Source organism: Pochonia chlamydosporia, chromosome 3 (assembly GCF_001653235.2).
Source record: "Pochonia chlamydosporia 170 chromosome 3, whole genome shotgun sequence".
Classification (NCBI taxonomy): Eukaryota; Fungi; Ascomycota; class Sordariomycetes; order Hypocreales; family Clavicipitaceae; genus Pochonia; species Pochonia chlamydosporia.
In genome coordinates this window covers 1,558,741-1,581,069 of record NC_035792.1, presented here as the reverse complement: position 1 = coordinate 1,581,069, position 22,329 = coordinate 1,558,741, and the positions used below count along the sequence as shown (strand labels likewise).

The following is a 22,329-nucleotide window of genomic DNA, read 5'->3' as shown; positions in this document are numbered from 1 at the left end:
TCTGTATGCTGCAGCCGCACCTGCAATCAACTTTTTTGGTTGGAGCTGCCTGTGGCTGCACCGAAGTTCAACCGACAGGTACCTGATCAAGCCACAGTCAGGAAGCAACGCTTGCCAACTGCCGGAGTCACATCGGAGTGAGGCAGAGATTGTGCACTGTATTTTTACACTGACTATTAACCCTGCCGATACCCTTGTGCACACAGTGCGATTATCTGATTTGTCGGCCATTTTTCTTTACAACTGCTGCCAGATCACTTTTTGGGCGCACCTTGACTCACCACGCTGACAAGCCGACACTTCCATTATCTGTCAGCACATTTGCCTTTCAGGTAGCTGGCATCGTTGGTATTTCTCAATTGTCCAGTTTCATCAATTTTTGGACTCTCTGGACTCCTCGCCAAGATGTCAACTCCTGCTCTTGTTGATCATTCACCCCACCAGCCAGAGCCCTCACCTCCAGTGGCCACTGCTTCTAATCTCATTCTTATCGACAACTACGACTCGTTCACCTGGAATATCTATCAATACCTAGTACTTGAAGGTGCTACAGTCCATGTTTTCCGAAACGATCAAATCACTATTGAAGAGCTGGTAAAAAAGAACCCAACTCAGCTTATCATCAGCCCCGGTCCAGGCCACCCATCCACCGACTCCGGTGTCAGCAGAGATGCCATCCGACACTTCGCCGGCAAGATTCCCATTTTTGGCGTATGCATGGGATTGTAAGTTGCAATCACTGTTTGTTTTTGTCGTTGTATACTCAACAAGGTGAAATAAAAGGACAACACATACTAACGTTACCTAGGCAATGCATGTTTGACGTATATGGTGGCGAGGTCGGATCTGCCGGCGAATGGCTACATGGGAAGACATCGCCCTTGACCCATGATTCCAAGGGCGTTTTTGCCGGACTTGAACAAGATCTGCCTGTCACTCGATATCACTCTTTGGCCGGAGCTCGTGTGACACTGCCCGATTGCTTGGAGGTGACTTCTTGGGTAGCCAAGGATGACGGCTCACAAGGCATCATTCAAGGTGTCCGCCACAAGAAATTTGCGATGGAAGGCGTACAATTTCACCCCGAGAGCATTCTTACTGCTCATGGTCGTACAATCATCAAAAATTTCCTCCACATGCAAGGCGGCACCTGGGAAGAGAACGCCAAGCTGCAAAAGGCGGCGGCCACAAACGGCACCACTGCAACAGTTGCACCCAAAAAGAACAACATCCTTCAAAGGATTTATGCAAACCGACGAGCTGCTGTAGAGGTTCAAAAACAGATTCCTTCCCAGAGGATGTCTGACCTGCAAGCAGCTTATGACTTGAATGCAGCTCCTCCCTTGGTACCATTTGTGGCTCGCCTGAAGCAGACACCATTTGACGTAGCATTGATGGCAGAAATCAAACGTGGCTCTCCTTCAAAGGGTATTTTTGCACTTGAAATCAATGCGCCAGTGCAGGCCAGAAAGTACGCATTGGCTGGAGCAAGTGTCATCTCTGTGCTTACCGAGCCGGAATGGTTCAAGGGCAGCATTGAGGACCTACGCGCCGTCCGACAAGTCCTTGATGGTATGCCAAATCGACCTGCCATCCTGCGAAAGGAGTTTATCTTTGACGAGTATCAAATTCTGGAAGCAAGACTCGCTGGCGCAGACACAGTGCTGCTGATTGTCAAAATGCTCGAGACCGAGGTTCTTGAGCGTTTGTACAAGTACTCCATCTCATTGGGAATGGAGCCCTTGGTTGAAGTACAAACTGCAGAGGAAATGGAAATTGCTGTCAAGCTTGGCTCGAAAGTCATTGGCGTCAACAACAGAAACTTGGAAAGCTTCGAAGTGGACATGGACACAACCGGCCGGCTACGTAAAATGGTGCCCGAAAACACATTGATTTGCGCCCTTTCCGGTATCAACAGTTACAAAGACGTGCTTGTTTGCAAGAATGACGGTGTCAACGCCGTTCTTGTTGGCGAGTCAATCATGCGGGCACCAGACGCGACATCGTTTATCGCAGAGTTATGCTCAGGGTCCAAACCGGCGGAAAAGAAACGACAGACAAAGCCACTCTTTGTAAAGGTTTGCGGGACTCGAAGCGCGGAGGCAGCAAAGCAAGCCGTGGATTCCAAAGCTGACTTTGTGGGAATCATTTTGGTACCTGGAACCAAGCGATGCGTCTCGCATCAGACTGCCTTAGCCATTTCGGAAGTTGTTCATTCAGTACATGACAATTTGGCAAACAGACCGGAAGAGTCCATCTCAAAGGACGGTGCCACCGACTTTTTCGCCGCTGCCGAGGCTCGTCTGCAAAGCGCAAGAACGCGGTTGGTGGGAGTCTTCCAAAACCAACCTCTAAATGAGATTTTAGAAAAGCAGAGACTATATAACCTGGACGCTGTGCAACTCCATGGAGAGGAACCTCTCGAGTGGGCCAAGATGATTCCAGTCCCCGTCATACGGTCATTTAAACCGGACCACGTTGGAATCGGACAACGTGGCTATCATACCGTTCCGCTGCTTGATTCAGGTGCTGGGTCCGGAAAGCTGCTGGATGTCTCCAAAGTCAAAGACGTGTTGACAAGAGATCCTGATCTACGGATATTCCTTGCGGGGGGGTTGAGCCCAGAGAACGTTGCTGAAGCCGTCCATGCGCTTGGAGACCTCAACGATCGTGTAATCGGCGTGGATGTTAGCAGCGGTGTTGAAGAGGACGGAAGACAGAGCCTAACGAAAATTGATGCGTTTGTCAAGGCTGGCAAGGCGATTCGATAATGTATAGATGCGGCATAGAGAATAAATTATTGCTTGGATGGCAAACATTCCCCTTTCCAACCCTGGTACAAGCTCCCAATCTGCTGAATGGGCTTAATTACAAGATTAGAACGGCATAATCGAACAGTTTACTGCGTCGAATACTGAAAAATCTAGTGTAGGTTGAGTATTTTGACAATCATGGACTCGTGGCTTAGCACTTGTCCAGCGAGCGGCTCCGGTTGTCCAAACAGTTCATGTTCTCTCCGTCGCCAAGTGTCACGGATTTCACAATCCGGAGCATTTAAACGAAAAACCACATGCCTTTCCAAGTTACCTATTACGTCTATTCCTGGTCAAACATATAATCTTTGGACTTTTAAGGTCTATCCATATGGTCTCCTCGACTTCATCTTGCAATTGCAGACCACTTTTCTTTTACTTCTTTTGCTAGGATTTTACACCAGACTGACTATAACTAGCCTCACCTTTGCATCTTTTCTACATTTCCATTTCACTCGCACAACCTCAAAACCGAAACCGAAAGACTTGGCGCACACTCATTGTGATGTAAGATCAATTCACAATTACCAATAACTCTATTGTGAAATACCCGCAAATAATCCCCAAAATATCCCAGCCATTGTTCAGCTTTTGGAATCTATTGTCTACCCTTTCCATGGTTTGAACGTATACAACCCTTCAACATGCCAAGAGGTTCACTCAACAATGTCAGCCATATCTTCAAGAGGGTAGTCATGGCTGCGGCGGGACCTCTCCCCGTGCAGAACACAATCGAGCAGTTCAAGAATTGGGCTAGACAACGCAAAGGCGTGTTTTTGGATACATTTGACGAAAGCGTCACTCATCTACTCTGTTCCAAGGAGCAGTTCGAAGCCCATGGTCCCATTAGTACGCTTAGCCTACCTCCGTCGCCTATATATTATCTTGCTAATTGGTAATAGTCAAACATGCCCTCAAAAGCGGCTGCTACATAGTCGACTACGACTGGTTCCTCCTCGCCATGGGCGGTGGCCACGAATCTCGTCGTCCCGAATATTATCATAATCTTCGCATCGAGTATGACAAGAAGAAAGAAGATGAGCGTAAGATGAAGCGCCTCGAAGACGGAAAACGGCTAGGAGAGCGCTTCATCGACCCTAGTATGTATATCAGGTGGCTGTACCTACAAGTCGCTAATTCTTGTTAGACCTGTATCATGTATACGTGGATGACCTGCTATTTCCATACGAAATTGAATTGACTCGATTTGTTCCAGAGACAGGTCATGTGGAAAAGCATACTCTCTACGTACGTCACTCACTCAAATTGGCCAAGTTTGTCAAGTTGCTTATGTGTTCAGCTTTATGAATCCAATGCGAGACCGCATCTATATTGGTTCGGAGCCAAGTTCTCGAAACGGAAAGGCGATTCACGGCCGCACTATCATTTGGAGACTGAATATCCCACCACTTATGACATTCAGCTAAGTGCTCTCAAGCAGTACTTTGAAAAGAAGACTGGGATCGAATATGAAGAGCGGTTGGTTAGATTTGCTACCAGGCCTGCTGATAAGTTTCAGTACACACCACCGGTAAGTTATATCGCAGGATGGGTTGCCGCGGTGAAAATAGCTGCTAAATATTGCTAGATGAGGGGAAAGTCCACCGGGAGATATAAATTGTTCTCTCGGGATTATTGTTTTGAGCTGAATAGGGCTCTCAGGGGACTCTCTCCTGAAGAAGATGTGGTTGATAACAGAGCCCAGGGTACGACAGACACGCAGGACGAAGGTGTTGGTTACGACATGAGCGATGCTTTGGAGGGACAATTTACGGATGTGATGGATGTTAGTTCAACTGATGATCAGGGGAATAATGAGATGGAGGTAATCGAGGCTGATACGCCCATGACGGAGTTTGACACGGATGACGAAGAAATGGACGCAGATTGCAAATAATGAATGACATCTAAGGATGCACACAGATACAGCAACTGAAGCTACAAACACCATATCACACATGACAGACGAGCCAAAGAAGAACTTAATTCATCATCTCATAAATTAATACAAATTTACCTTACAGGCTATACATGATACAACTGATATCTCCATCATGACCCATTCATTACGCATTAAAACCTCAACTTTGGCATCACAAACACCAACAAGATTAACCCAACCATCAGGCCATACACCCACGCATATAATATCATACGTCCCCACCAGCCCTTCCCCTCCGTCATCTTTCGTAATGTGCCCATCCGACCGGAAGCCGACTCCATGCTCTGTTCCGCCTTGGACATGCCCGCATCGGTTTTTTGCAGTGTAACCATGTCTTCTTCCAACGTGGATGCGAATCTCTTGGAGCTCTCCTTCAAGGCACTTGCTATTTCGAGGATCGAATTCGTCAAATCGTCCTGCTCTGCTTTCTGGTTCTCGATGATGGCTTCGGCTGTGGCGGTGGTTGTTTCTGGTTCAGAGGGCTTTTGGCGGTTTGCGAAGAGGGCTGCTCGGGCGGTGGTATGTGATGAGGATGCTTGTGGAGATGGCGTTGGCTGTACAGAGGGGCGGGATCGGAGTGTTTGTGTGGTTTGCGTTGGTGTAACTGTGGGAATGGTAGATGCTGGAGGCGGAACGGGTTCTTGTGTTGGGATGGGTTCCGGGGTCGGGGGAGCTGGGGGCGTTTCGAGAATTTGTGAATCGTCTCGTGTGTCTGAGGATCGTGAATCCATGCTTTCGCTTGGTGTGGGGATGATGTGTCCCAGGAGGTCTTCTTCTTCGGAGCTGTTGTCGTCGTCTACAGCCATCTATAGCACTGGTTAGAACTAATGACTTTCTACAGGGAATTAACACTAACGTGTCTTAGATCTTCCAGTCTGTCCAGAAGTGTCTCCAGTCGTTCCCGGTTCACGTTCAAGAGATTCTGTGTCTCCATCCTTCTGGTTGGAGCTTTCACATGTAAGGCATCTTGTTCGAGCTTCGTCAAGACGGCCCGGGCGTATTCCAGGTTCTGTACGATACCATGTCAGTCGCTTGTTACCTGTATGTAGTGGTCCAGATCTATCTTACAGCTTCGACCTTTGCTCTCTCGTACTCGCTTGTTCGAAGCCGTCTTTCGCGGTCTGGGCTCGGATGGAGGAGGTTGTGCTGCAAGCGTAGGAGCAACTGTGTCAATTCCGCGACGGCGACATCGGATGACGCAGGCGCGGTGCTTCCCTGGACAGGGCCCTGCGATAGACGGGCCATGTTGTGCACAATGTTGAAGCAGGTTGTAAGTATGAAGTCTTGACGGGTTGATCAACGGAAGCAGTGACGTGTGATGTGGCAGCTCGAGTTGGTGGTGGTGGGTTGATGTGGCTGAAGCTTCAACGCCACACGAATGTTGAGCTGTCAACCCGCAAACTACCTACTAGGTACCTACCTAGGTAGGTAGGTAGGATGCAGCGAGCAGTGTATCGTGTAAGTTACCAAATCTCAAGTCTGGACGACACAAACGAGTGATGACGGATTTTGAACTAAATCATTTTTGTCAAACAAATGCTGATAGTGGTTCAAGGGAAGATGTGAGCCTCAATGTCAAGACATACTAGTTTCTTACCTGCATCCGCCCCACGTTCATCTACAAGTCCAACCTGCAGCTCCTTCCATCTTTAACCTCCTCTCTTCCCAAAAACACCACGTCTCTTTCCCACGGTCTTTACAGTACTTACAGCATTGGGTTACCATGGTCAACTTCGGTTCCTTCGCCTCCCTTACGTATTTGACGCAGATCGCTTTTCTAGGAAGCAATGCTCAAATCAACAATTCCCAGCTCCTGGACATTGTTCCCAAGCGAGAGGTTCTCTACGTTGGCGGACAATATACAAACGTGACAGCAAGTCTCACCTTTCACTATTTTCACGCATATCTAATACAGTAAACCAGGATAAAACAACCAATTCTACATCATTGGCTCTCATAGGGCAAATCTATGTCGAGAAGCTTTCCCCCAATCCAGCTCCAGCGAAGTCATCACTTCCCATCATCTTCATTGCTGGCGCAGCTCAAACTGGCACCAACTTTCTCGATACTCCAGATGGACGGCCAGGGTGGGCATCCTATTTCATCTCCAAAGGTCACACAGTCTACCTCTCTGATCAGCCTTCACGCGGGCGCTCCTTTTGGTCTCCTGGACAGGGGAACATGGGATCAATTGGCTCACCCGATTCCGTCTCTGACATCTTCACCAACGTAGCAAACAACGGTAACCAATGGCCGCAGGCGAGGCTTCACACTCAATGGCCCGGCACTGGTCGTATGGGCGACCCAACCTTTGACGCCTTTTACAGGAGCCAGGTGCAGTTGCAAACTGATCGCTTCCTAAGTGAGGAACAGAATGCGCAGGCATACTCAGCTCTGGTAGATCTTGTAGGCGACTGTTATATCATCAGTCACTCCCAGGCGGGTGCATACGGTAATCATCTTCAACCAAATACTGCAACTCGCAGATATGGTTTTTATTGACCATTGAGATAGGCTGGAGGATCGGAGACATGCGACCAAACCACATCAAGGGCATCATCCAGCTCGAGCCGTCCGGTCCGCCATTCATGCTTCGCCCACCGTTTGGAAACGACCCGGCCTTCGCCTTTGGCCTCACTGACCTTGCCATCGGATACAAACCGCCCGCAGGAAAGAACGCAGAAAACATCAAGACAATCATAGAGCCGGCAATCGACGCTGATCACAACGAGTGCATCATGCAAAAGGCCCCCGCGAAGCAACTGACCAACCTAGGCAAAATCCCAGAACTTGTTGTTACGGGTGAAGCATCGTTTCACGCCCCATATGATTACTGCACCGTCAAGTATCTAAAACAGGCTGGCGTAGATGTAGAGTATGCAGATCTAGGCAAGGAGGGCATTCATGGCAACGGACATATGTTCTTTATGGAGAAGAATAACCTTGAGATTGCGGACCGGGTGTACCGGTGGCTGAAGAAGCACTAACTTATCAATGCATCATGGAGAATCATGGCCAGATGGTCCTAAAGCAAACATGGCTGCTGACACCCAGCCTTGAGCAAGCGCATAAATGAGGATCACATCTGCCGTCCTGCTTTATCCCGTGTTGGGACGATCCAAAGAACTTCTGCATAACGCAACCAACAGGGGTTGTACCCCCATGCATCTTCAATCGTACAGCATCCCAGTTCCAAAGGAAGAGTTTGCCAAACAGCCTGATGCTTGGAGATTTTTGAGTTTAGAGGCAGTCGAAATGCTTTTGGACAAACTCTTTGCTTAATACCATCCCCTCGACTTATCAGTAAGAGCAGGAAGAGAAAAGGCAGCGTTCACGATCAGCGACATCCGAAGCATCCCAGTCAAACCCCCACACGGCCAAGGAAGGAATGGACTGCCATCCAAGGGGGAAACTCATTCGGGAACGAGATATGTTGATCTCGTCAGCTTTGCTCCAGGTCCTGGGGAAAAGCGCAACACCAACTAGAACAGTGTCCCAACGGCCCGGACAAACACCCCGAGGAAGTGCCCATCCCATTACCAGACACTCGGCGTTGCTCTTGGAATTGCTCAACTCATGTTCATGGCACTCAATTTCTGCGATAGGCAACAACTTGAGGTGATTTGCACCGTTGTTGCTTCTGCCTCTCATCTACGCTGATTTAGGCCGTCGGAATGTCCGAGTATTACAATGGACCTAACAACTCTGGGCCTCTTATCGCAACAACGGTCACGCTCTGCACAATAGCTGGCCTTCTGGCGATATGGAGATTTTCATATCGCGGCTCAAAGAGGGTCCTAGGTCTCTCTGATTACCTTCTCATGACAGCATTGGTGAGCCCTATGTCCAGTCTAAGACACACCCGTCACGTCTGACCAACTACAGGTGCTGGCAACCTGTCAAGCTGGTTTCAACATCGGAGGTAAATTACGTTAAGATGCCATTTCGAAACCCATTGCTAACTATTCTAGCATCAACCCAATGGGGCTATGGCTACCACAAGCTTGATATCCCACCCGCCATACGCAAATCTCATATCCCCAATTTCGTAGGTCAAATCTCATCCCTCTCCAGGTCTATATCCCCAAGACTAACCCTACAGCTCTTCTATCTCAACCAAATCTTCTTCAAACTCGCAACAGGGTGCACCAAGCTGTCCATCTGCATAATCTACATGAGCATCTTCCGCACAGCCATATCCCGCGGTGTGCGAGCCTCCCAACTCATCAACTACATCCTCACCTTCGTAGTAGCAGGCTACTACATCGGCGCAACATTTGTGTCCACCTTCCAGTGCACGCCGACTCGCAAGGCTTGGCATAAAGCCACGCCTGGAACATGTATTGATAACGACTTATTCCGATTGGCAAACGCGTACATCAACATACTCACATCAGCGTGGATCATTCTAATGCCTTTTCCGACGCTGTTGTGCGTGGAACACAGAAAGAGAGAGTTGTTGCAGTTTCTATTCCTGGTGGCACTGGGTGTTGTGTAAGTACTTCAGCATCGTTGTCGCTGCCCTGCTAACATTCGTAGGCATACGTGCTGCGCCATATGGCGTCTCGTGTTGATGTACATGCCTCTTCCGAAGGGCAAGGCGAACCGTGACCCTCACTGTAAGTTCGTTTCAAGAGCGCGCGAATACATTCAACTAATTTGGTGGTCAGGGAACTCTACCCTCCCCAACACGATTGCCATGGTTGAAGAATTCATCGGCATAATAGCTGCAACCATCATCGTCATGCGGCCCTGCTTTCACATGCTATTCCGCAAAATCACCAGACTCTTTGCGCCGTACGAAGAAACAGCCAAGTCGGCAGAGGTGGTGCACACCAAGGGTCCATTGTGCATGCGGGACGGGACGTTTCACAGCTCGAGGAGTAAATCAGATAACAGGATCATGGTCACAACGGATATTGAGCTGCAAAGTCGGAACAGGAGCACGGAACACATGCTCAGAAGAGAGTGATGACAAGATTTGATATCTACCGAGTCGATGTGTTATATATACCGGCGTTACCTGTCCATGCTAAATGATATTCACAGCTAAACACACCTCCAACTCGAAGCATGCTTGTAATTCCCGCCAATATAAGTCTGCGTCTTCGGATATCTGCATCACATTAGCACCCATCTCACCAGAACTCAGAGCACCAGTTGATAACTCACAAGCAATGAACACGCTTAAAATCAACACCCAGCTCAACCGTATCATCCACAAACTTGGTCCCCTCCAAACCCCCCGGCGCTTGTCCTCTTTCCACCCACGCAACAATAGCAGCAAGCACATTCCTCTCCTTCACGAACGGAATCCCCTCGGCCGGCGCACCGCCTCCCTGTCCGAAAGCCCATGCCCCCGGCCCAGAATTACAGTGAAACATGCCGGAAACCCGAAAGAAGCGATAGTAGTCGTGTAAATCCTCATCCTCACTTGCCATGTAGTCCCAGAATCGCTCCGTGTTAAACATGGTGATTTGGTTGTCCTGTCCGCCGTGGTAACTTATCATCTTGCCGCCACGTGCTTTGAACGAGGGCAACGCACGCGGGAAGGTCCTTATGTTGAAGGGATTCTCGGCGTCTGCTACGGCCGCGAGAGAGGAGTTGTAGTTTATTGCGTCCCAGGTTGAGTCGTTGAGGACGACGTAGCGGAACCAGTCCTGCTTATGTCAGTGCGTGTGTTACAGGGCGTGGATGTACGTACCTGCGAGTAACTGAATGGTGCACCGGCAAAGAACTTCTTTACGGCTTGTTCTTCGTTTCCGGGGTTCATGCGAGGGAATATGAGGGATCCGTCGGGGAATGTGTACGGGGCGTAAATCCTACGGAGTTGCTGGACCTGCTGTGCGTTGAGACAGCCTGACGTCTTGGATTTTGGACACTGTAGAGTTTCAGGCCGGAAGTGGCATTTGCCCGGGTTTTCGATGATGCCGTCCTTCACGCCGTCTAGGAGATCGCACTGCTTGAGGACTTCGTTGTGTATCAGGCCCGTCCAGAGGTCTGGCGTGATAAAGTTGGGGGAGTTGACGGGGCCGGTGATGGGGTAGAACATGGCTCTTTCGCCTTGGAGGTGGAGGAAGTCGACGGCTGGGCAGCCAGCGACGATGCCGTCGTAGTCTTCTGGGTATGCTTCTGCTGCTTTGACGCCCATCCGCCCACCGAGGGAGCAGCCGATGAAGTATGAGTGAGCGGGTGGTTTGTTGTAAAACGCCTTGGTTAGTAATTTGCCCGCGACGGTGCCAGTGTGAAGACTTTGAACAGCCGATTTAGCAATATGGTCATTATAATCTGCGGTGGATGAATGTCTTACGCTCGGTATGAAAAGTCCTCGACAACATCAGGATTATTTAGGAATGCCACGCCCGTTGTGCCATTGTGCCCGTTGTTCGTGCCCATGGCAGCAAAACCATTGGCAGTCGTATACGCCAGATCCTCATACTTGACGCCTACGCAGTGGTTAGTAAATGTCAATGTTGAAATGAGACGCCAACGCACATCCATCTACGCCTCCATTCCCAGTAGCAATATATCTAGCCTCCGTCCACGCCTCGGGCAACCAAAGCTCAAAGGTAATACCAGAGCGCTCAGACGTGGCAATGTAAAGCGCTATGCGGCACAGGTTGGTCGACACGAGTTGCGTAGCTCGGTTGCACGACGCGTCATTGTCTGGGAACTCGAGGGTTGTGCCGTTGGTGACATATTCGAGGCGCATGCGCTGCGAGTTGTCAACCAGCTTCTCTGGCTCAAGAGAAAGGCATCGGTTTTTGAAGTCGGTGTTCCCTGTGGTGCCGTAGCTCACGGCTGAGAGAGCCAATACTGCTGAGAGCACGGACAGCATGATGCAGAGACTTGAGATGCGTTGCTCGCGCTGTTGTCGCTTCTGAGAGTGGTGGTGAGGGGACGATCTCATGCGAGGTAGATTACTATCGGTGGAGTACAATATCTCGTCTTGCTAGTATCCCGTACCGTGCCATTAGAGCTCTGTGAGCCTCATGGGGCTGCCATTCATCTGGCAGTTTTGTAGGGTTGGACGGCCGATGCTGTGCAAACTTGCCGGGTTCATGTTGGTGGTGACTAGGATGGTGATCAACAAGGCTGGGGTGAGAGACTATGGCAAATGCTGACCGACGGGATGCGACGCTGAGATACCCTGTTGCTGTTGGGCGAATGCAGGCGATCGTCAATTGACATACATTGAGAAAGTCTATGTGTCTCCTCTTTTCAGACCCAAGCAGCCTGATTCAGCCAGATCACGATGGAAAGGGTGGTACGTGGTTTGGTTCGTCAATGGTCTATACTCAAGTATGATAGAGTAGGATTCGAGGTCATTTCCGTCCCGTGCCAGACTCAGACTTCTCAACTTAGAAGGCATAGAAGTGCAGCAACAGCGAATTTTAGGCATGTACTACTCCGTATGTCTACTTAAGTATGTCATCATTGATGCTAATAGAGGCCAGTAAAGCTATCAGTGCCGACATGTCCTACCAAGAGACTTGAACCCTAGATACTCTGTGAGCCTGAAATGTAAGACATCACCGCATGTACTTGAAACGTCGTGAACCAAGTGAGGCGTCGTAAAATCCGACAGACGCCATTGACCACATTGAACTGACATCAAATTCATAGCCCATTGACTTTTAACGTTTTCACTGGTTCGGCCCATGCAATCCGTGTCTGCTTGAAGTAACATTAAACACCTATTGGTTGTGTGACACCAAACACGACTTATCTGTACATGTGCACACCTTATGCACATGCCCGGTCCAGGCAAACACTACATTGAATGGTCTTGAAGCAGCCATGCTGGCCTTGGGATCCCAAACTTTGGTGAAAACTCCAAGCAGCTCGCGTCGTCCGACGGGTCACCATGGAAGAAGCCTCACCAGCTCAAAGATCGACCGTCGTATTAAATCAATCCCATATTCGCCAGAACCCTCATACAAGCCAGCCTTGGTCACATCTTGTTGCTGGCGCGTAAGTTCCATTTGCATTCTGCAGCATCCATCCACCTTGCGTCAACTCATGGGAACATGACATATTTTGACTTGCGCATAGTTCCGGGGGTCTGGTCACCTCAGTTGTCACCTCACCCCTTGACGTTCTTCGAACAAGACTCCAATCCGACTTTTACCGAAACACGAACCGTGGCCCTTTGCTACGTCCTCCATCTAGCCACCATGTGTGGCCGGGCTTCACTCACGTTCGCGAAACCTTTCATATCATCCGTTCAATACGATATGGCGAAGGTTGGCGTGGCTTCTTTCGCGGTTTAGGTCCTAGCCTTGCCGGTGTCGTTCCCGCCTCTGCCATCAAGTTCTATGTGTATGGCAACTGCAAACATCTGGGTGCGTCAGTGTTGAATCGCCCCGAGACCGATTCCATCGTCCACGCGCAAGCTGCGGTCGCAGCTGGAATTGCTACAGCAACGTTGACCAATCCTATTTGGCTGGTCAAGACGAGACTGCAGCTCGACAAAGCAAGAACGCAATCGAGTGGTGTTGCTGCACGACAATACCGTAATAGTGTGGACTGCATTCGTCAGGTTGTCCAAACAGAGGGCATGCGTGGACTTTACCGAGGCTTGAGCGCCAGCTACCTGGGTACTATCGAGACAGCGATGCATCTTGTCATTTACGAGCGGCTGAAGGTCATGATACAGTACGGACTCGGGGGTAGTGGCTGGGCGTCGGGAGAGCTCGAGACTTGGATCAGTACCAGCGGAGCCGCTGGCGCGGCGAAGCTTGCTGCTGTGTTTCTCACTTACCCTCATGAGGTATGAGGTATGCAGCCCGCCCTTCCACTCTGCTGAAGCTAACTTGGCGGTAGGTTGTGAGGACCAGATTACGTCAAGCACCTCTAGAGAACGGAGTGCCCCCATACAAAGGTCTTGTACATTGTTTTCATTTGGTCTGGAAATCGGAAGGGCTCGGCGGGTTATATGGAGGCCTAACCCCTCACCTTGCACGGTCGATCCCTTCGGCTGTCATCACTCTCGGTGTGTACGAATTTGTTTTGAGACTCTGCAATCTGTAAAACGTCAGATGTTCTTTGGTCCTGTAGGATGCTCGAGTCACTCAAAACCGGCCTGTATAATAACAATTCTCAAGTACCCCACTTATTCTTTTAGATGTCATGGTTCATGACATTGGTAGTTGGCAGAGCGATACAACGAACGACATTTGATGGTTTATCCGCAAGATGAAGGTCTCGCCTATGATCTTGACGAGAATGCTTGGTGGAAAGTAACCGAAGTTGCAGAGAAATGCCGTAAGCGTTAATTACCTGCGACGAAGATGAAGGGTCTGGTAAGTCCTGCCCCTGGGATCGACCCTCTTTCCCGAACCAGCTCCTCGTTGCACCGGCTGCGGTAGGACCAGACACAAGCTGCTGTTGCGAACATCTTGAATATTAGAATCTAGATCACGTCAATTCTTTTGCGCACCGATCCGGAACCACCGCAGCGAAAGCAAGCCCCTTCACCACTCCCCATGCCGGATCCGCTCATTAACCGCAAGTCTCAGTGGACTTGGTTCCAATTAACAGCGGATTGAATAAAGTCCTTTGCATTTCGGGATTGTGGCAACTTCAATTTGATGTCAGTAAGTTGTCATGCCAGATTTGAACCAGAAAGCCCTAGTCAGCGGATATTCTGGTGTCCAGTAGACGCATGAGGTTGGACGAAACAGCTCAACAAGAAGGCGCTGCTGTCAGTAAATTGAATTCATCGTCATGAAGTCAAATTCAGGTGAGTTGAACAATATTAGTGTAGTAGATTTTTCATATCAACACTATTGTCCTACTTAATCATGAATATGGTCATAACCTGCGCTGCCCAGCTCTCTGGGACGTCCAATCATGTCTCGATTGCGCTGCTCGTCGCTTTCATTCTGCAACGTTGTGATTTCGCTCAGTATTAAACATAGAGTGATTTGTGATATCCTCGACATTGATGGTTGTCGGACGGCCCTTCTTGCAGGCTTCTCTCCAGTCACGTTCGTGTCTCCGTAATGGCCTCATATTCCGTCATCGTGATTGTTTGACTTTCACCATATTGGCATCTGAAGGCTCTCTCAGCCTTAAAATGTACGTAAGTATCCGCTGTCGTATCTTTCTCGGCCAGCACAGTGGAATCGGGCAAGATAGTCACTGCCGTAATGCCACATCATGGCGCGTCGTCGACATCAAATAGATCATATCTTTCGTAGCCTTCCACCCGGCTGCGTTTAATCCGGGCTCCAATTTCACTCTCCTTCCTTTTCATCGGCATCTTTTTCGAGAGCATTGCGGAGTCTCTCCTCTTGTCTCTTCCAGTGACTGCCTTCCTCATAGTCTGAGCTAATCTTAAGCGCCCTTCTTAAGCGTTCGCTTTCCTTGATCTTCGCGTCGGCCATTTCATGGACTTGGTGCTCTTTGAATGTTCGTCTTGGGCCAGAGCCCTTTTTACCTGACTCCATCTCCGCAAGAAGCTTGTCGCGCAGTTCGTCGCATCGTTTCTCAATCTCTTCCTCGTCGACTCTAAATAAACTTTTAGTAATGAAGTCTCATATATGCCACCACATAATGATTACGTACTCTTCTTCCTCTAGTTTATCTCTAAGGTCGAATACTTTGACCTCGATTTGTCGTTTGCGATCATGTTCCAGGATGCCTTTGTCAGGCTGCCGCTGCTTGTGACGCAAGCTATCTAGATCTTTGGGGTATGGAGCTCCATGGTCGCGAGGTTTGAGGTGAGCAAGGTTTCTCTGGACGTATCCTGAGGTGCCACTACCTCTCGGTGTAGATAGACCAACATTTTCTGACATATTTAACTTGATTAATTATGGAATGGTAGATGGTTCAAGTGTAATAAGTTCGAAGATTACCAGCTCCAAAGAGGTGGGGGGAGTCTTTCGACCACAGATATTAACCACATGAGGTAGGCGGTGAATCCCGGTTCAGTGACGGAAAACGGCAGAACCGATAAATGGTGGGGTGTTCCGGTATGGAACTTTACTAGCTGCTGATATGAGCCATGTAAAATAGTTTGAGTTTTGCCTCAAGACTTAGCGGGACTTGTTGTCTGCTAGAACTCTCAGGTGTCATATATATACCAGAAGTCCTGAGGCGCTTTTACTTTTCCTTCAACGTATTGCCCACCACAGCACCATTACTGCTCACAATCATGCCGCACTTACCACCGGGCGCTGAGGCAAACCCGTCTGATGGTGGGGAGCTTGTCTTCTCTCCAGTTACCAAAGATCACATCCAGAACTGCTCATACGATGCGTGGTTCCCAAGTTACAAAAGCTGTTGTTTGAAATCGAGAATCATTCCATTGCCTCAGTCGTTCGTGGCATACCTACAAGAGGACGGGATCTTGTTAGCTGATGAAGATGTCGCTTCGACTCCAGCTGATACTGAGTGGCACTCGGCCGGCGCAAATGCCAGTTACCAACCGACAGTAAATGATGAATCTTCGGACGATGAAGATGAAGATCAGCCACCTCGACTGCCTCCAAATGAGAGATTCCCGGAGACGCATAGCAAAATCAAAGAAACTATTGCGGAACTCGGCGGAGCGGTTGCTCCCAAGCTGAATTGGTCAAGCCCAAAAGATGCGAAATGGATGTCACCACATCAAAACACCTTAAAATGCACCTCACCAAACGATATCTACCTCCTACTCAAGTCATCATCGTTTATTGCGCATGACCTCAATCACGCCTTTGACGATTGCACCCCCGCGCCGCCATCTCGACCGTTTACTCCAGTTCTGGTACTCAGACCCTTCTTCAACCCCTACGTTTCGATGGAGTTTCGTTGCTTCGTCAAGCATAGGACGCTTATTGGCGTTTCACAGCGGGACTGGAATTATTACGAATTTTTGCGGGGACTTCGCCCACATATTTGGAAGAAAATCAATCTCTTCTTTAAGGAGAAGATGAGACTTACTTTCCCAGATGCATCGTTCGTCTTTGATGTATACATCCCTAAAGACTCCCTGGGCGAAGGTGGCTTAGGCAAAGTTCGTCTTATAGATATTAACCCATGGGCTCCTCGCACCGATCCCCTGATGTTCTCATGGCAAGAACTCCTTGATATGGACGTCAAAACTCCTCTTTATGGCTCAGTCCCTGTCGACACTGGCATTGATGTCGGTGTGGATGATGTTGGCGCAGATGTGACCGATGACGAGGCTGACTTGGAGTACCAGCCCGATGCTTTTCCTGAACTAAGAATTGTCGAAAAAGACGATCCCGCAGCCTTCAACTTCAGTACTCCGCAGTACTCTGCTCACAAGCTGCCAAAGGAGGTTGTCGACGCCAGTCTTGCTGGTGATGGAGGACTCAGAGAATTTGCCCAACAGTGGAAGGAGATCACTGAGGGCAGAGCAGACGGGCTGTGGGACAAGCAAGGTGGTCAGCGCTGAGGGAAAACATAAGTAGAAAAGTTAGGTATTAAAGAGTATATCAAAAGAAATAAACCCCATCACACGACATAAATGACGTACCAGAATGCTTGTTGATGGCTGGTGAAGTGTTTGGCTGAAATGCCTGTGAGCTTGAATGACACTAGACCTCTCCCCACCCCTGTCACAAAGTGAACTGAAAGTGAGCAAGAAGTGAGTTGCGGCTTCTCAATCGGGAACTTCCTCTCACAGGCCTCAGGCACCTACCACGCTCCTTCCTTCCAATTCAAAGTCGTCTTCATTGTTTTGAAAAGACGAATTGTGAATCTACCTACCTATGCATTTTCTTTTACAAATTCATAATAGTCTATACTTTCATGTTCTACACCACATCTGCAGACGCAAAACCTGTGGCTACCTTCAGGACTTGGGCCCAGGTGACGCAGAACACATTCAGTGGCCACAGGCCAATCAAATTGGGCCATGAATCGCCGCTGGGCTGCCCAGTATGGGATGCAAAGCGGCGACCAGACCCTCAACACGTTCAGCAACTTCGGTCAGCTAAACCAACTGTCACCAAGTGGTGCTCTCACGTCGCCTAGCAGACATGGGCATCCTACATCGGATCCAGTTGCGTCAATACCGCCAAGTTTAATATTCGGGGTGAATTACTCAATTCCAAGAACCATGCCGGCGAGAGACAAGGCTAGCAAGGTCATGAAGGCCGACGCTGCTCCTCGGCGTGGCAGTCGGCATTCGTCTCTGTCGAGTACAGCTCATGAACAACTTGAAGCATATGTCCATCAGCCTTCAAACTCAAGCGTCATCGGAGACACCACAGAGTTGGGCCGTTCCCCAACGGTTGATGCAAATAATAACTTGGACGATGCTGTTCAGCTTGCGGCTACTGGTGTACTCGGCAATAGCATTGGCTCAACCACGGGTCTTCCGTCATCAATCGAGCAGGCTTTGATCGCAGAGAGGGAAGGGCTGCGGCTAGATCAGCACTATGTCTCTGACAGTCACCATAGCCCTTCACCAGCTCCAACGAATAATGCAAATTTGTCTGAGGGGATGGACGGGTACATGCCAAATCGGACAGCTGCAGATGTGGCAATGGATGCATATGGCGACTCACTGAGGATTGACAGTGCGCTATGTAAGAAGCTCGCCGGAGAAGACGCACGCCGTGAGCCAACACAGCGACGGAGCGACCAAAGGCTAAACATTGAGAGGCGTAGCAACGTCGAGGCTTTGTTGGCTCACATCACAGGTCAAGTCGCAATCCACGCATGCAAGAATTGCCACAAAGGTCACGGCCCATGGACACAATGTGTTGTGTACGACGGCCAGATGTGTGGCAGTTGCACCAACTGCTGGTTCAATGCGAGTGGCTCGAGGTGTACGTTTCATGGTATGTGACTGATATGTTTGGCTGCAGAGTCTTGCCTCTGCCTTTCATCTTGTGTCTCCAACACTAACAGAACTGTCATAAACAGAGAACAATAACCCTCAACCACCTCATTTTGCATCATCTGCCTCCGCTGTTGCCTCCGCCCAGGCCGCACAGCCTGCAGCTGCATACCAGCACTCTTCTGCCGCGGCAACACCACCGGCTGCGCCATCACAACCTGACATTCTTCAGTGGGCCACGGCTGATGATACTAGGCAGTTTCTGAGCCAGGCAATGGGAGATATTGTGTTCCTGTCCAAAAGAGGGCGGTATATTGCCAGAATCGAGGCCGCAGCTAAGGAACTGGGCATGCGTATCGCAGAATATGATGAGTATCTTCGAACGCCTGAAGGCATCGCTGAGCAGCAAAGAATGGAACAAGCGCAGCTCACGCATCAGAATCAAGTGGGGGACGTTCCCGTGGATGAAAATTCGTCTAGCAGGCCCTTGACATGACGTGGAGATTGTCGTCATGAGACATCGATGCTCTATCTATTAGGCATCATCTATAAATGCACACATTAGTAACTGAATATGAAGAAAGTGACTCTCTCTCTGAGAGCACGCGGTCAAGCTGACAACTGGTTTGAAGATAGAGAAAGGGTAAGTCCGTCCCTGGTGGGTACAAACTTGGAAGTATCACTCACCTAACTGCAGTATTAACAGGAAAAATGGTTGGCAACAATACTGGTAGTTGGACAGGTCAGGTAGGGATTCGCGTCGAAGTTCTACACCGACGTGCCTCATCTGTTGATTTCATTCTTCTTATTTCGATTGAATCTCAGGGACTAGTTCATTATTTTCTCGCATACATTTGCGCATCTGTTGTTTTATGCTTTGCTCACCACTGACGCTTTCTCATGATGAGCTCTATATAACCAGAGTTCCGTTCAGGCGACTTTAGCAAGCTCGATAAAGCTATGTCAGAAGGGTTATTGGACATGTGGTACTTGAGCACGCAAACTTCCCACGTTTGGGACATTTATAGCCGAGACATCCTTCAGAGGTAGTATATAAAGAGCTAGCTCAAGTTTATGCACGATAAGAGGCCACTCAATACCATCTAACGGCACCATCATATAGTGATGCATTTGGACACAAACACTGTGAAAAGGGAAAATGTATGGTCACTCAGAATCTGCTATGCAAGTATATGTGTATCTTGATCTACCCTCGACTGTACACCCATTCCCATCCATATTTCCAACCGCCGCATCGCACGTCCATCCTTCCTCACCACTTCATCCCTATGGTCTGTCCTGAGGGTCATTTCCCCAAAATTGGGTAAAGTGGAAAAGTTGAAAGAATGAGAAAAAAAAAGACTAGAAAAAATAACTAACACACGCAAGCGGGATACGATAGTGCCGAAAAGCAAGGGAAAATATAAAAAAAAAAAAGTAATAGTTTTCATAATTAAACAAAGTAGATGACCACCGTGCCAATGCATCGAGTATCTCGCGATGCCGTATAGTGCTCCCTCCCCGTTCGAGGTCCTGTCAATGCACATTTCCTTTTTGAGCCCATTCTCTGCCGTCTTTCGATAAAGGTATCGTGTTGTAAGTGGTACATCGCATTCCCCTACCATGTGCATGGAGACGGCAGGTTGGATTGTCACAAGAGCCAACAAACGTCGCCCTGTGGTTCACCGCATAAAACGTTGTGCTCTAGCATGCGACTCTGACGATGATCACTGGCGGTGGGAACTAACGAGCGACATCAAGTCTCTCGCTTTCGCTGATACGAGTACAATGAAAGAAAATATCATGAGCCGTGTCTCCGTGGCCCTCCGGGTGGTCGTTATGGAACTCGAGGGTATTCGTGTTTAAGACAAAAATGAAACAAATCGTTTAGATCAGACCACACAATCGGAGGTTCTCCTGAATGATGATGTCTGTAGCGGTTGCATGTTAGCACTTCACTCAAAAATCCAGTTTTGGAACAAGTCTTGCACAGAGTGACATACCATTGACGGCCGCCATGACGAAGCGGATCTGCGTGGTGTCGGTGGCGCAGGTAAAGTGAGTATAAATCTGCTTCGTCTCATGCTGGTTGAGGCTGACGAAGCGGTTGAGGATGTAGTCGCAGGCTGCAGCATAGTCGTCGCCGCCCTCGTAGTCAGGGAAGTAGTTCTTCATTGGGCTCACAGGTAGCTTCTCCTTGAAACGATCAATCTTGTTGAGGAACAAGATGATCGATGTCTTGATGAACCACCTTGAGTTGCAGATAGAATCGAATAATGTCAAAGCTTCCTGCATGCGGTTGACAGTCTCATCTTCAAAGAGCAGTTGATCATACTCCGAAATGGCGACGAGGAACAGAATGGTGGTGACGTTCTCAAAGCAGTGAATCCACTTCTTTCGCTCTGACCTTTGACCACCAACATCGAACATGCGGTAGGTCAAGTCTCCAATGATGAAGGTAGTTTCGGTGATACCAGTAGTCTTGACTCGTGATCGCAGAACATCCTGGTCGTTGGGCATATAGTCCGGAGCGGCAATGCGAGTGATGTTATCAAAGTAGCTACGCAACAGTCAGCATAATTCGCACCTTGAATCAAGTTTCCAGCGGGTAACGACGTAAGGACCGGCGAGAGGGGATGACGCACTATCTCGCAGAGTCGTTGAGTTGGTATTCACGGGATCTTTTGAAGCACTCTTGCACACCACGATCCTTCCAGAGAGCTTCGATGGCACCTCCAACCTCGGGAGGCAAAACTTCGCCTTCGATCTGAGCGGGTTGCATGAAGATGGTCTGGACATGGTATTCCATTCTCTGATCCTCCAGTGGCAGCTCAAGGGACTCCATAGCTTCGAGGATGACGCGCATTGATTGGACAGTATTGCTGAAGATAATCTCCTTGAAAGATTCGCGTTCATCACGAGAGTAGCCACCCTCGTGAATGAGCTTCATCTGTTTGAGAATGGTGGACTTGCCAGATTCACCAGCACCTGTAGAAGGTTGAGTTAGCCAAGATGCAAGATCCCAGAATTGGCATTGCCTGGCGACCAGCCAAGCACAAACGAATCGACAGCGGAACTGCGATTGCTTGATTCTCCGGGCTCTGGTAGCCAAATTTCTTTCGACGAATTGAACTTGGCGTCTCACGTACCGAGGAGTAGCATCTTGATTTCGTTGCGCTGCATCATCTTGTCCCGCTTCAACTGATTCTCGATCTCCTCATTTCGGGCCTTGCCCTCCTTCTCCTCTGTGCTCATTCCGCAACCCATTTTGGTGGTTGTTGAAAAATCGCGAAGATGACGCTAGAAAGACAGTCCGCAAGGTTCGACGAGTTCGCAATTAGCCTGTTTGACGTGATGAAACAGGGTCCGCGGGTGGAAGAGGTGCTGCAAACACTGTCGGGTTAGCGAATAGGGGGAGAACTATGTTGACAGAAAGGCAAAACACGGTCGCAAGGACATCAGACGATGTGTCGACAACAACCTCCCAACAGACAAAATGCAAAAAGGGGAGAAAGAAGTATCAAGAGATTCCAGTGTGGACGATTTGGGGCCAGGGGCGTATGTATTATTTGAAGAAATGGTACGAGTCGTGCGAGTGCATGGGATACTGGTTCGCGCCTCCTAGGGGCAGGCGAAGATGGAGACTTGGGACCAGACGTGGACGGAACGGGGGTTAAGGCGCAAAAAGCAGCGGATTGAATGTATGGTTGCTTTTTACCCCCCTCAGAAGGCAAAGGGGGTTTGAGGAATCAACAGCATCGACTCACCAGATA

The 22,329-nt window shown here is 49.2% G+C and overlaps 9 protein-coding genes across 9 annotated transcripts; 4 read left to right on the top strand and 5 right to left on the bottom strand.

Annotated features, from left to right (window-relative positions):
* Nucleotides 1-405: 405 nt before the first annotated feature.
* VFPPC_04375 (anthranilate synthase component II) lies at nt 406-2,771 on the top strand (the record flags this gene model as incomplete). The annotated part of the gene is made up of 2 exons (XM_018283741.1): nt 406-725; nt 809-2,771. 2 exons carry the CDS (start codon nt 406-408, stop codon nt 2,769-2,771), a joined length of 2,283 nt encoding a protein of 760 aa, XP_018144930.1.
* A 686-nt stretch (nt 2,772-3,457) lies between these two features.
* Nucleotides 3,458-4,710, top strand: VFPPC_15779 (brct domain-containing protein; the record flags this gene model as incomplete). The annotated part of the gene is made up of 5 exons (XM_018293532.1): nt 3,458-3,662; nt 3,716-3,913; nt 3,961-4,061; nt 4,114-4,344; nt 4,402-4,710. 5 exons carry the CDS (start codon nt 3,458-3,460, stop codon nt 4,708-4,710), a joined length of 1,044 nt encoding a protein of 347 aa, XP_018144929.1.
* A 176-nt stretch (nt 4,711-4,886) lies between these two features.
* Nucleotides 4,887-6,000, bottom strand: VFPPC_15778 (synaptobrevin; the record flags this gene model as incomplete). The annotated part of the gene is made up of 3 exons (XM_018293531.1): nt 4,887-5,561; nt 5,612-5,764; nt 5,824-6,000. 3 exons carry the CDS (start codon nt 5,998-6,000, stop codon nt 4,887-4,889), a joined length of 1,005 nt encoding a protein of 334 aa, XP_018144928.1.
* Nucleotides 6,001-8,851: 2,851 nt separating this feature from the next.
* On the bottom strand, nt 8,852-9,076 carry VFPPC_15777 (hypothetical protein; the record flags this gene model as incomplete). Its single annotated transcript, XM_018293530.1, has 1 exon — nt 8,852-9,076. One exon carries the CDS (start codon nt 9,074-9,076, stop codon nt 8,852-8,854), a length of 225 nt encoding a protein of 74 aa, XP_018144927.1.
* Nucleotides 9,077-9,804: 728 nt separating this feature from the next.
* VFPPC_13614 (feruloyl esterase B precursor) lies at nt 9,805-11,593 on the bottom strand (the record flags this gene model as incomplete). Its single annotated transcript, XM_018291389.1, has 5 exons — nt 9,805-9,871; nt 9,928-10,415; nt 10,460-11,006; nt 11,066-11,201; nt 11,251-11,593. 5 exons carry the CDS (start codon nt 11,591-11,593, stop codon nt 9,805-9,807), a joined length of 1,581 nt encoding a protein of 526 aa, XP_018144926.1.
* A 1,029-nt stretch (nt 11,594-12,622) lies between these two features.
* On the top strand, nt 12,623-13,534 carry VFPPC_13613 (mitochondrial substrate/solute carrier; the record flags this gene model as incomplete). Its single annotated transcript, XM_018291388.1, has 2 exons — nt 12,623-12,729; nt 12,811-13,534. 2 exons carry the CDS (start codon nt 12,623-12,625, stop codon nt 13,532-13,534), a joined length of 831 nt encoding a protein of 276 aa, XP_018144925.1.
* Nucleotides 13,535-14,996: 1,462 nt separating this feature from the next.
* Nucleotides 14,997-15,557, bottom strand: VFPPC_13612 (pre-mRNA splicing factor CWC21; the record flags this gene model as incomplete). The annotated part of the gene is made up of 2 exons (XM_018291387.1): nt 14,997-15,270; nt 15,328-15,557. 2 exons carry the CDS (start codon nt 15,555-15,557, stop codon nt 14,997-14,999), a joined length of 504 nt encoding a protein of 167 aa, XP_018144924.1.
* Nucleotides 15,558-15,916: 359 nt separating this feature from the next.
* On the top strand, nt 15,917-17,164 carry VFPPC_04372 (hypothetical protein; the record flags this gene model as incomplete). The annotated part of the gene is made up of 1 exon (XM_018283740.1): nt 15,917-17,164. The coding sequence occupies one exon, from the start codon at nt 15,917-15,919 to the stop codon at nt 17,162-17,164; it is 1,248 nt and encodes a 415-aa protein (XP_018144923.1).
* A 3,279-nt stretch (nt 17,165-20,443) lies between these two features.
* VFPPC_04370 (guanine nucleotide-binding protein alpha subunit) lies at nt 20,444-21,823 on the bottom strand (the record flags this gene model as incomplete). The annotated part of the gene is made up of 4 exons (XM_018283738.1): nt 20,444-20,487; nt 20,560-21,116; nt 21,202-21,544; nt 21,706-21,823. The coding sequence occupies 4 exons, from the start codon at nt 21,821-21,823 to the stop codon at nt 20,444-20,446; spliced, it is 1,062 nt and encodes a 353-aa protein (XP_018144921.1).
* Between the last annotated feature and the right edge of the window lie 506 nt (nt 21,824-22,329).